This window comes from Zootoca vivipara, chromosome 1, assembly GCF_965207765.1.
Source record: "Zootoca vivipara chromosome 1, rZooViv2.hap1.1, whole genome shotgun sequence".
Lineage (NCBI taxonomy): Eukaryota > Metazoa > Chordata > Lepidosauria > Squamata > Lacertidae > Zootoca > Zootoca vivipara.
Window position 1 is genome coordinate 11,848,447 of NC_142582.1, and position 13,800 is coordinate 11,862,246.

The 13,800-nt window shown below is 42.3% G+C and overlaps 1 protein-coding gene across 7 annotated transcripts in view; it reads right to left on the bottom strand.

Annotated features, from left to right (window-relative positions):
- Positions 1–13,800, bottom strand: part of PLCL1 (phospholipase C like 1 (inactive)) — a 196,995-nt gene that overhangs the window by 41,169 nt on the left and 142,026 nt on the right. For all 7 annotated transcript variants that reach the window (XM_035136765.3, XM_088676796.1, XM_088651757.1 and 4 more), the window contains one exon: positions 1,627–4,098. In XM_035136765.3, the coding sequence (XP_034992656.1) occupies positions 1,627–4,098 (2,472 nt within the window). The remainder of the gene's footprint in view (positions 1–1,626; positions 4,099–13,800) is intronic.

The window sequence follows — 13,800 nt, forward strand, 5'->3', positions numbered from 1 at the left end:
GACAGAGGACGAGATGGTTGGACAGTGTTCTCGAAGCTACCAACATGAGTCTGACCAAACTGCGGGAGGCGGTGCAAGACAGGAGTGCCTGGCGTGCTATGGTCCATGGGGTCACGAAGAGTTGGACACGACTAAACGACTAAACAACAAAGGGTAAAACTGTTTGCAGGAATTGTAGACATGTACTTTCCCTTGATTAAAAAAGTTCCATGTCTGCGAAGTTTTATAGAACAAATGAATTAATCCTTGAACTTTAAACCCTTGTGTAGGACCTGCATCAATTGTATAGTATAAGCCGACCCGAATATAAGCCAAGGCACCTAATTTTACCTCAAAAAACTGAGAAAACTTATTGACTCGAGTATAAGCCGAGGGTGGGAAATGCAGCAGCTACTGGTAAATTTCAAAAATAAAAATAAATACCATCCTATGCCTTTCCCAGCTGTCAGCAGCGGGGTGGGGGGAGAATCGGCGAGGAAGGATCCCTTCCTTGCCGCTTCTCCCTCCCTGCCGCCTCGCACAGAGCAGGCATAGGACGGGGGTTCGGAGAGTCACAGCGCAGCGCTTCTCCGAACCCCCGGCCCTGTGCCTTTCTCCGCCGCCGCCCACCTCACTCGAATTTAAGCCAAGGGCGACTTTTTCAGCACATTCTTGGTGCTGAAAAAGTAGGCTTATACAGTACTCAAGTATATATGGTACTTTATTTTTCTTGGTGGAAATTTTTAATTTATTGAAGAACATTCCTATTAACAGAAGAAAGACTACTAGTCCTGTAACGTTTCATGAAACAGACATTTAAACTCTGACTTCTAACTTCTTTCAGTGCCAAATCTGGTGTACACAAGAATGCTGTTCTTAGTGTGCGTGCAGGGACTATAATGGATTTTAGCATGTTTTTGGTACTGGGCTGTGTCATCAAGTCTGTGTAACACAGAGATAGACATATAAACATACAGTGAGAGTATGTGGTCGTGTATTAATTACTGCATACACATATGCATTTGTTTGCACTTGCATCTGGTTTCTTCAAACCTTCTTCGGGGGGGGGGGGCAGTGAAGAGAAGACCATAGGAATCTGGCATTTATGTGTACAGATGCATGGCCTGGGTCACAGGTGATGACAGTATGTGCAGTGGGGGCAGGCATGCAATCTGACTGCCCTGCAACCTCCAGAAGATCCCTCTTGAAGCCACCTTCCTCAATCTGCTGTCCTACAGATGTTTCAGCTACAACTCCCTTCAACCTCAACAAGCATGGCCAACAATCAGGGATGTTGGGAGCTGTAGTAGACCAAAAGGCTGTTGAAGAGAAGTCCAGAAGAACAAGGATAGCATGGTGGAAGTTGGGAATTTCAGGTTACAAGGAATGCAGAGGACATCCTAACACAAGGTTCAGCTCATTGACACTTGAGAGGTAGGGTCTTGGGGACTGTGGCATTCAACAACATCGAAAGAATATAATATAAGTGAGCTACAACATTATTTACTAATGGGGTGTTGCATTATTTGCGATAAGACCCCCCCCCCCATATTATGAAAATATCATTAGCAGTTCTGTTGATTTTAAATAGTTGGTTAAATCAAGTTCTAAAACAAATGAAAAGAATGAAATGGTACGTTTCATTACCTGCATATTTTCCCGCATATCAGTTGCCTCTCTTAATGGATGTATCGCTGGTTTGAAGATGTCATCTACAATCTTAAGACTTGTGTTCCGCAGCATGGTATAGTCTCTTGTTTTCATCCCTATTCTTTCAGTCAGGCTGCGTTTATGGGCCTTCCCTCCACCACTTCGGTTAGTTATTGCAATGTGCACAAAAAGCGTAACATGCTCCATAAGTTCTCCAACAAAGGAGCGCAAAGGTATGTGCCGATAGCCTGGCTGTATACATTCTAGGGGCATAGCGCATTGGCCTATGAACTCATCTCCAATGTAATCATCATCCAGCACAACAAAACGGACCATTGCAAGCTCTGGTAGGTTTATCTCAAACTCAAAGCTCTCATCAAAAATGGGGTTATCACTGTTTTGCTGAACGGTTTTAGTTCGCTGTTCTGTACAGTCTGCAGGAATACCATGGACTTCTAGGAACACATAAGGATCTATGACATCCCCCTTGGCGCAGGCTCCTTTTGGCTTTGGAAAATTCTGCCCACTGATGATTTTGACATGCAGAACTTGAGGAGAGGCCCCTGGAACTATGCCCTTTGTATTCGCACTGAAATACGAAACTTCTTCTCGCATAACAGAAGGTCTAAGAACATAACCGCATCCTCCGTTTTGTAGAAACCAACCAGTATGCAAATCCATCATTGGCCCTGGTGTTTGATAATTCATGGCCACTATCTGGCAACCACAGTTCCAAAAATCCTGCGGATTTAAGTTACTGGAATCTATTCTCATGGCACTAGGGTATATTCGAGACAGAAATTTCTTATTGTAATTTACAAAGTTCTCCGGACACTCATTTGCGATTCTGCTAGCCTCTGCTTCACTAAAGGAACAGATTTCCCAGTAATTCTGACTTTTCATGGAGTGCTCAAAGTTTTTGAATCTGACAGCTCTGCATATAGATACCAGGTCAGACAGCTCCTTGCATAACCAAGTCATCTTGGGCGCCTCCACCGACCCTTCAGATATTCTTCGAGATATTTCAGCTTCTTCGTCTTCATCACTGACTTCTCCCTCTAATAAATCCTCATTTTCAGGCAGCTTCTTCCCTTTGATGATAATCTTCATTTTCAGTTTCTCTGGAGATGGGAGGTATGCTTCTGACTGCAGTGGCATATCGTTATAGAGCCTGTTTCTAAAAATCTTCTTCATCTGTTCAACCATAACCTTCTGCTGCTGTATGGAGCAGTAGTTTCCCAAGCAAAGAATAAGAGGGTACTGTGATGAAACAAAGGCAAATTTGTTGATCACCTCAATGACACATTGAAAAGGTAGAGGTGACGTCATGCTGTTACGATTGCAGATGATGGGCTCCTTATCTGGACCATCACACACATCCAGTTCAATACATCGACAGCTCATCTTCAGTGCCCTGACATAACCATTAATATCAGCTGGCCCTCGCACCTGGTCTTCTATTAGGTAAGTATTGTGAGATGAATTAATATAGTAATGTGATAAAGGCTGGGTCATATCTTGGACAACATTTTTATGTGCAGGATCAAAAATATCACATTCCAGGGACAGCAAATACTGAGTAAATCCATCAATTGCCAGAAAACCCTGCAACCGCCCTTCCTCAGAAAATTCATACCTTTGAATAATATCAAGACACATTTCTTCCGTTGCTTGTGCCAGTCCTTGCTCAGCTTCTAAAAAAAGCATGAGATCGTTGGCATCTAAGTATTCTTTGTTTTTAGATATTTGCACCAGCAAAAAATAAACTTCGGGTCTAGTGCAAAGCTCAATGTATGCTTCGCAAAATTCCTCTTTTGTTACACGGGTCGTTAGCTTCTCTTTGCTTCTCTGGATTTCCTTAAATTTTAACCTGATCTTTGACTCCTTTAAGGCAGGGTTCAGCCGCTTTATTAGTTCTACAGCTGTGTCTTCCAACATGATCCCATTACCATCGACATCCGCGGCTTCAAACACAGACTTTAGCCATGCAAAACGTGGAGTATCCTGGCTACCTTCTATCAAATCCAGGCACTGTTTGGCACGGGAAACCAGGTACCTCAAACCCGACACCCAAATGTTGGTCACGTCTGCTGAATTGGCAACAAGGTCCAGTGACTCATAATTCTCCCCATGAATTATAGAGAAGGCACAGTCTTCGGAAATTTGATCTGCTAGCCCATTGTTTCTGAATGTTTCTGTGTTTTTCCCTAACCGGACCTCTTTCACAGCGGAAATTTCGAGTATGGCCTTGTCAGGATCTTTCTTAGATGGTTCCCAGCGAAGCACTTGTGAGTCAGTGTCCAGGGTAAAAAAACGATTATAAATACGGGAGTTTGGCCGGACTTTCTTCAGTTCACAACCAGCCTGCATGAAGCTGATGCAGTCGTTGGCGCTGCTTATTTTCTTTTCCGATGGCATGCTGCTGAAGGACACTGTTTTCTTGCGTCCACATTTTTGATTTGCAGGGTCCTGCAACACAATTAAAACAAAACAAAACACAATTAATGCCCTTTGGCTCAAATGGTAGGTAGAGAAATGACATGGTCATTACCACACTCAACAAGTGACTGACTAAATAACATCCATTAAACTGCACAAGGGCTGGTATAAACTATTTTGGAAGAGGTGAATGACAAGATGATCCTTTACCCCTCAACAGAAGCTCATATAGGATTGCCATACGTCCAGATTTCCCTGAATATATCTGGAATACTGCAGTCAGCAGCAGTGTCTGGGCAGAAATTGGGCAAATGTCCGGGAAAATCCAGACCTATGGCAACCCATGTTGGCAGTGCCATTTTTGCTGTATTTCCATAAAAATAGCTCAAAAACAGCAATTTTACCCAAAAAGCTCAACAACTTTGGTCAAAACTAAAAGAAGCTCAACAACTTTGGCAGAAAAAAGAAAAGCTCAACAACTTTTTCTGTCCAGATTCACTGTTTTGAAATATGGAAACCCTAGTCTGGCACATGCTCCTACTTCAACACTGGCAATTGGACAGTGTTCTTCACCACACCGGTTTGAGGGATGTGTGCAGGGCACACACAGCCCAGCGCTTTTAACACCTTGATATTACTCTCCCTACACTCTTCACATTTTCTGCCTCAAGCAGCTACCTCACTCTGACCAACAGGGCTGTGGCATGGCTGCTGTCAAGTACATAAAAAACAAAGAGTCGTGGGGCAATTTAAAGACTAACAGGTTTTTTGTAGCATAACTATCAGCATAACAGCAATCAAAGGGGCAGAGTTAAACGAAGGTGATCAAGACAAAAAACCAACATTATCAAACCACTTTAATTCTGCTCTGCACCCTGAAGGATGAACAAAAGAAAACCACAAAATTATAACCCCTGTCTAAAAAGCTGGTTCATATTTGTTACATGACATAGAAATATTCTCATTTATGTGACCCAGCTACAATCCATTCTACACAAAAGTTTAACCATAGCAGTGCTTTTCTCGGGGTGGGTGGGCGGGACGCAGGGGTACGCATACCCCTAAACATTTTGTGAATCTTTGTACTTTTGTTCATTTACTGTATTTATTTTTCCTGATTTGAACTATAAAATGGTGATTTTCTTGAGTCAAATTGAGAGTACTCCTAAACATTTTTAAGGGGGGGGGGCACTACTGACCCACAACTCTAACCTCCATTGACATGCAAAGCATTTTTTTAAGTTACAAGGATTTTTAAATAGAATCAAAGCAATGCTACTGAACTAACTAACAATAATAATATAAAGTAAGAGTAAATAGAGTCTAGTTGTCATTTCAAAATCCAGAAATGTGGGCGTCAATGACCCACAACAAATGCCCCCTTGAAACACACAATGGCCCCCATTAAATATGACTTCTATGTAGGCACTGGGTGGCATATAAGTCTACTGTGAAAAACCAGGCAAATCCCTGCTTTAGAACTCATCTATTAACAGTCTCTGAGTAACAGAGTTTTGAGAATGCTCAGAAGATGTGGAACCTTCAGAGGTAGTGGTTTGCCTGAAGATGTTGCTGGACTCCCAACTCCCATCAACTGCAGCACATGGCCAATGGTCAGCGAGGATAGGGGCTGCAGCTCCAAAACATCTGGAGGCTTACAATCCTGCTCCCCCAATGTAAAATTTTCCCGTGTTCAAATGGTTCACCAGAAACTAAACACCTTAGAAATGCTAAAGCATTATGAGAATCCACTGACTTTGACACAGGAGTTTCACGATGTGCAAGGCCTCAGACAGAATGGCACAGACAGATTAGAGAAGGAGAGAGAGAACCAGTCAGTGAGAGTAAAATGAATGCGTAGAAGTACACACAGAGCTTGAAGACCTAAGTGTGAATGAGACAGAAAGAGCAGAGGCAAACAGGAACAGATCCAAGGGGCAAAACAGCTGTGTGCTCAAACTCCAAGTCGTCTCACTCCACTCATCAATTCCCTTATGTGCATCCTGAGCCCATATACTCATTACTGTTTCCCAACCCCTCAGTTCCTGCCTTGCCTCTTTCTCCGATGATATGCCTTCGCCAGGAACAGTCAAAAATTGTGACGATGTGCTTCCCGATGTGGATGGAACGGTCAAAAATTGTGACGATGTGCTTCCCGTTGTGGATGGAACGGTCAAAAATTGTGACGATGTGTTTCCCGATGTGGAAGGAACGGTCAAAACTTGTGACGATGTGCCTCCATATGGGGCAGCAGCAGCAGCCAAGGATTGTGACGGTGCACCTCCAGGTGGGATAGGAGTGGCAACGGGCTGTGGCAGTGAGCCCTGAGATTGGGTATGAGCAGTCACAGGCTCTGAGGATTCGCCTCTAGATGAAGTAGGAACAGCCACAGACTGCGTCAATGAGCTCTGAGATTGGCTGCAAGCAGCTACAGACTGTGAGGACGAGCCTCCAGACAGGGTAGTAGCAGCTATAGACTGTGATGATGAGCCTTCGGACGGGTTAGGAGCAGCCACAGACTCTGACGATGAGCCCCCGGGTGAGGTAGGAGAGGCCTCAGACTGTGACGATGAGCTGCTAGAATGGATACAAGCAGTCAACGCTTTCAGAGGGCTCAACATTTAAGCACCTTGTTGTTGTGTTCCCTGGCAACCTGGGTGGGCAAAATGGCATATCTACCTTGCCTTCCTATTGGTCAGAACTTAAGGCCAGCCAATCAAGCACAAAAAGAACACTCGGTACCCAGCCAGAAGCTGATAGAATTCATGACTGCAGCTTTAATGCAGCTAGGTAATTTGTTTAAATATTTGTAACCCACACTTCAGCACCTTGCGGGCACCCCTCAAGATAACTTACAAAACCCAGTTAAAACAATAACTAAACAGAGTGCCAAACTGAAAATTAGAATTGGATTTTATCCTAGACTGTACATTCTAGTGGAAAGAATTCTTACTTAGTAGATTCTGAGATGAAACTAGATAAATGTTTGAAATACAGAGAATGCCCTGCCCGCTTTGGCTACTATTGGGGAAGGGAGCACTATTTTGGAATCAGAGAACAGACATCATTATCCTCCACCCTTTCATTTGTAATTATTTGAGCACTGAATTAGAGGAAGATAGGAGACTATGAATGGATGGATGTGAATGTGAAAGGAGCTTCCTTTTAAAATACATGGAACTGGTGTATAATGGCTTCATTAACCCATACCAGACAGAACTTTTGCAGCTGAATTCTGAATTAATTGGCGCTTCCAAATCATCCTTACTAGCAGTCCCATGTAAAATTCATTACAGTAGCCCAATCATATTGTAGTTAGAGGAAGTCCTGGCCTCATGACCTTTTCTAATGTGATAAATGCTGTATTTGTTACAACACACCTCATCTTCTTTTCAGCTCACAATCAAGTCCAATGGTAATCATGGAGACATTCTTTAAAAGTGTGTCCGTATGTCCTACTCTGCAGAGGACGGTCATCTTCTTGAAGAGCTCTCCAACCCAAGTCTGCTTTACAGAAGGGAAAACAGGAGCCTTGAAGTTGCCTGTTAACAGTTAGCACCCAGAACTGTGCTAACTATGCACCTGGTTACAATTTTCTTCACTATGGTGAGATGTATTGTATTTCTATTTAATTTTTAGCAATTATTTCCATATGCAAATTTTATGCAAGCCTATGCTCTCTTTTGTCCTTTTATTGGTGATGAATGTAATACAGGAACAAAAAATAAACAACTTTACTGTGAAAATAGTTGGCATGATTATTTTTGGACAAAAACATCTATTAAAAATATCAAATATTGGGTAAAGGCATAACAATTTGGGAGCTTTTAAAAATTTTTAAATACATTTCTGCCCTAGCTCCTTGAGCAAATTAAAACCTTAAGCTTGCTCTTTCACACCCTCTATTTGTAAATATTGTTATCCCCCTTGGATACTGAAATATTAGAATGATCTATAGTACATTCAGGACACAATTGTAGGCTTCAAGTACCACTTAAACCTCCACACCTGGTGTGAAGGAAGCAAGGAGAGGTGAAGGAGGGGAGGAGATAATGTGTTTGGCTATATGCCGAAATGATGGGGCTAAAAATATCACTACAAAACGAAATAAAAAGTAAAAAAAAAATCCCGAACCACATTTTACTTTGCATTCTTTACACATGTCACCCTGTTTTCTGCTCATTCTCTCCATATGCAGTCAGCATTCTGTGACGACTGAGCATGCCCAGTTCTCATTAGGCTTGAGCGTGGGTGATGACATTTTGGAAACATAAGCAACAGCACTCACAGCTGAACATCGGAAATAATGGGAGTGAAGTGGTACCCACTGAGAAGACTCTTCAATACTGCTCTGTATCTACGCTCTTAGGAAACAAACAAAAACATTCATTTCTATTATTCTAGATCAGGCAAGGGGATCTTTTGGCCCTCCAGATGCAGCTGTACTACAAACTCCCATCACCCCTGGTCACTGGCCATGCTTGCTGGGCTGGTGGTAGTTCTAGTACAGCAACATCTGGAGCACCAAAAGTTCCTCTAAATGATGAGGCCAATGTCATTATGTTCTATTTTCACCCTCCCGTGTATTCCTCAGCACAATGTTATATGGTGTATAGATGAACTCTGACATAAGTAAAGAAGAGGCAGAGTCACCAAGCAGTCTGGAAAAGGCAAAGCAAACAAAAAACAGACTTCTAAGCTTCCAATACTTAAAAAGGTCCCCTGCTACAGTATCAATGGATATTTTTACAGCAGGATAATTTGCTTCACCCATCAATCTGTTACAGCTCAATGACAATTAGGATAAGGAGAAAGCCAATTAAACCAGGACATTAGGTCAACCCTGCCATTATCCCTACAGCTCAGAGACACATTTTATTTGTTCCAAGATTTTCATATTGTAATTTATCACAACGCTAATACAAAAGTCTAGATGCCAAGTATAATTGAATGCAGCTGATTATAGGGTGGCTCTCAAAGATCCTTTCAACACATGGTTTAAATGTAAGCCCTTGAAGAAGTTCTGCTGCCACAACAATTTCCAGTAAAAATACAGAATAAATTCAAGACTTATTTTTCTCTCCGAGTTTCTATCGGCTTACAACCTGAAGAGAAACTACAGGTATGGGTCTTCGCTTCAAATGTACAATGTACATGTGCCTAAAGAAATAAAAATCTCATAGAGCTCTAAGGAACTTCATTCCAGGTAAATCAGTACAGTGGTACCTCGGTTTACGAACTTAATCCGTTCCTGAAGTCCATTCTTAAACCAAAACCGTTCTTAAACTGAAATGTGCTTTCCCTAATGAGGCCTCCCACCACCGTTCGGTTTCCATTTGTGGACCAAGCTAAAGTTTGCAAACCGGAACCCTCCATTTTTATGGAGTTCGTAAACCGAATCCTTCGTAAACAGGACTGTTCTTAAACCAAGGTACCACTGTATAGGATTGCAGTGCTGCTGCACACATTTCAGTCTCTTGACTTTAGTGAAAATACAGTAGGAGTCAAACAATTGCTCCAACTAACTCAGTAATGTCTGCACTGGGTAGCTGTGACTCTCCAGGGTTTCAAAAAGGTGTCCCTCCCTACCCTCCCTGGAGATCCTGGGGGTTGAACTTGGGACCTTCTACATCAGGCATCCCCAAACTTCGGCCCTCCAGATGTTTTGGACTACAATTCCCATCTTCCCCAACCACTGGTCCTGTTAGCTAGGGATCATGGGAGTTGTAGGCCAAAACATCTGGAGGGCTGCAGTTTGGGGATGCCTGTTCTACATGCTCAGCATTGAGCTACGGTCACTGTCCTTCAAGGAAACCTGTAAACAGAAGGGACCATCTTAGAAGAGGCATCCCACGTTCTCTCCTTCGCAGGAATACATGGTCCCTCCTGTTTGCTGGTGGGTGGGCAGGGGGTCCAGAGAAAGTTATGACTTTGCATCTAGTGGATCCAAAGCTTCCCCTGATTTCTGGCGGCAGAACAGCAACAGCAGGAGAGGTTTCTGCCTCCAAAATGAGGCATAAGGTCACTTTTTCCCTTTTGTGCCAGTTACCAACACATTACAACATGGTGCACATTGATTAAATCATGGCACCAAAAGCAATTGTGATGAAAATTGCACACTGGTAGTAGACCTGTAAGGGAGGGTGGGAAAGGGGCTAAAAACTGTAGCAAGTTATAGCCTGAACAAAGTCTGGAGATTGCAAATAGGTGAAGGATAAATTACTCATTTGTTGCTGCTGCTCAATACAAAAGAACAAGTCATTTTGAACCCTGACATCTGGGGAGTATTTCAAATGGGAAATTTTGTAAGCAGATCGGTCTTTTAAAAATTCATTTTCCTAATGCAACATAGATCTCCTACAGATTCCTCAGCACTTTTATCAGTTATGATAAAGCAATGACTCAGCACCCCATTAAATGTTACCCTAGCTGTGTGGAGAGGCCCCTCTTCTGTAAGCAGATCCAGCATGACTGGGTCAGCATTCAATGAACCCAAAGTAAATGTGTGGAGAGTCGTATGTAGGGAATCCCAACTGTGGAAGAAGCATCTTGCCCAGAAGGAGAGAGGAGAAAGACTCTTAGCCCCCCACCCACTGGCTCATTTAAATGCCGATCCAGACTTACAGGACCTGCTTAAAAACAAATGGCTCTCATGCAGTGGGGCAGGGATGGCAAACATGGTTCCCTCCAGATGTTTTTGGACAATCAGGGACGACGGGAACTGTAGTCCAGCAACATCTTTCTAAAAAAAGGAAAAGCTTCACTAGAAAAGGGACCAAAAGAAGACACAAATTTGCTATTTTTTTAATTACAAAAAAATGCAGATACTAATTAGTATTGCTGCAAATTTATAAATGTATTGATATGTATTGCTGCAAATTTATAAATCATGACTATTGAAACAGAAATCCAAGACCATTCACCAAAGTGATGAAGGGGTGAAGGCTAAGATGGGTTGCCTGTGTGCCTATTCAATCTACTGTCCAGGTATGAAGATGTTGGCAGGCACCATCAAAGCCTCTCTTGCTCTCCTTTCTTGTGGTTCTTCATCTCTAAAGCATACTTAGACTTGACAGCCCTTCAGATACCAGATGCCTCCAAAAGCAGGGTGCCTTCAAAGAGAATACTTTCTCTGGCAGGTCTTCATACAGACAACTGTCCTCTGTAACCTAAGGATGCATGGCAACCCTAGGTGTAGTGATCAGGTTGTAATATAATAGGTCTATAATGTTCTCAGAAATCCATTAAACTCCCCCCCCCATCCCCACTTTGAATGCCTATTTCCTATCCAGTTTATTGCTACTATTAGAATTAATGTGATGTCAATTTCCCTGAAACCGATACATAAATTCACGCCAGTCCAATCTGCAAGTGTAATTCTAGTCCACTTTCATTTACCTCGCCAAGTGATGTCAGATTTTAATTAAAACGCTTTAGCTGAAAATTAAATGCCAGCAGTGATGCAGAGTTGCTGTTAAAGGGGTGTATCAAATAAGTAGCAGACATTTTAAAAAGAAGCAAAGAAGGCAGCACGTGGCTAAAAATAATGATAATGGAGCAACGGAGGAACAGTGTGAAAGAGAAGGATATAAGAAGGGTAATTATGGGCTTTTATATAGTATCTGCTCTCCTTGGTGAGGTGAACATGAAGGAAAGGAACATGTGGGACACATTACCAGGGTTTCAGGCAAGTAAACATTCCCAGCTCTACCTGGGGAGGCAACAAGGGCGAGTAAGAAGACAAAACCGTCTGTAAAAGCAACTCACTTGTCCATATATACAATGCTAATTGGGTCAAAGAATGGCTTCAAGCATTATAGATACTGTAGGTGGGTGATCAGCACATTATCCTTCCTTGATTCCAACCAGGTAATGTCTGAAGGATGATTCACACAGCAAGCACTGACCTAGCTAACTATGATACTCAGACAACAACAGTACCCACACAGTTTTATGTGGAAAGGAAGTTATATTTTCCCAGCAAGAAAATATCGTTGTTTGAGTGTGGCTGGGCACATTCAATGTGTGCAGCATTATCTTGAGGGAAAACATCTGGATCATGCTCAATGGCACAGTAAGAACTGCATTAATTATTGCAGGAGGGGTGCTTTTCTAGAAATATCCCCTTTACCTACTTTTTGTTGGAAGCTAATTTTTTTTATTAAAAAGGATCAGTTGCTTCAACCATGATCATTATTATGAGTGCTTCTTTTCAGCACTTCTCTCTCTTTTTGCTTAAAAAGCATGACACTTACTGTAACAACTTCATGATGAGTACCGGCACCTATTTTTCTAGGAAAGAAACACTGGTTATTATTACTTGCCAGAAATTGTTTTCTGCTTTAACTTTATGTACCCCACTGGAGAGTAGCTATTATTAATGCATGCATGCTTCTGGAATGTGTTTTGCTGACCATCCAATAAACAGCTAATCAAAGATAAAGATCTAGACATTGTAACATTCCATTTAACGTTCATAGCCAAAAAAATTAAACAATTCTTTCTTTTAAAGAGATGTTGTTCTAGAATACAGTACACACTGATTATCATTCCATTTTGATTTGCAAGGGATGCACAAAGTGTATTTTTTTATTGTTATACATTTAATTTCTCAAGGAAGGCTCATCATTAAATCTGATGAGCAACCTATGCAGTAGGGATTTTCAGAAGCTTAGAACTTGCTCCGCTAAGATCAAACCCTGCAGGCACCATCAGCAAATTGTTCTCTAAGGACATGTCTGTCCATTTCCTCTTGCAGCCCTCAAATCTGTACGTATTTGTTTATTAGCAGCCATGGACTAATTTCCTCTTTGTTGTTCTGCCCTACAGGTTTCTCACATCTGAAAACCCAGATGACTGTTTTGTTCGAATATAGGTAAGCTACATTTTATCTTATTAAAAGAGCCTGGGAGGAGTAGACAGGGTCTGTGTGCTGATTGATGGCGACAATAAAGAATGCTGAGAGCTGATCCAAATAATCTAGGAATGGGTTCCATATTTTTTTCCCCAAAGGTTTCCAGCATCTGCCTTCTAGAGGCAACCCACCCTTTATATGCCATTTCTGCAGCCCAGGCTTGGTTTTCTGAATCTTTAACACAAAGCCCTTTGGTATCTATGTGCACCAGGCCTGAACCAAGACTGCTGTGGTTTAGAGGGGAAAAAACCTACAGCTGTGATATACCCCATTAATACATTCCCAAGCTGTTAGCTACTAAAAAAAACATGCCAGATGCTTAGATGCTAAGACCTAGTTTATTCATTGAGGCTGCACTCCTAGGTAAGTGTGTATAGGGTTATTGCTTAACAGTGCACAAAATTAAACGCGCAGGTGGAGTTCAAGGTAAAGTTGATGCATCTCGCCATCTCACAGATCAAAAGTTCCTACAGGGTGTGCAATGTCACAACACAGGCAGGACCAGATTTCTGCCATCTTTAGCTGTTTAAGTATTAAGTAAGGACAAGTGGGGGCTGAGGGGGGGGAATGCACTAGCTCTACCCTCTAGCCCCCTGTCAATGTTCTCATCACCTTCCATGGGTTGGAGGGTGACAGCCTCCTGTGCTAGTGACAATCAGGATTCTAAATCAGGCATCCCCAAACTTCGGCCCTCCAGATGTTTTGGACTAGAATTCCCGTCATCCCTGACCACTGGTCCTCTCAGCTAGGGATCATGGGAGTTGTAGGCCAAAACATCTGGAGGGCTGAAGTTTGGGGATGCCTGTTCTAAATCATGT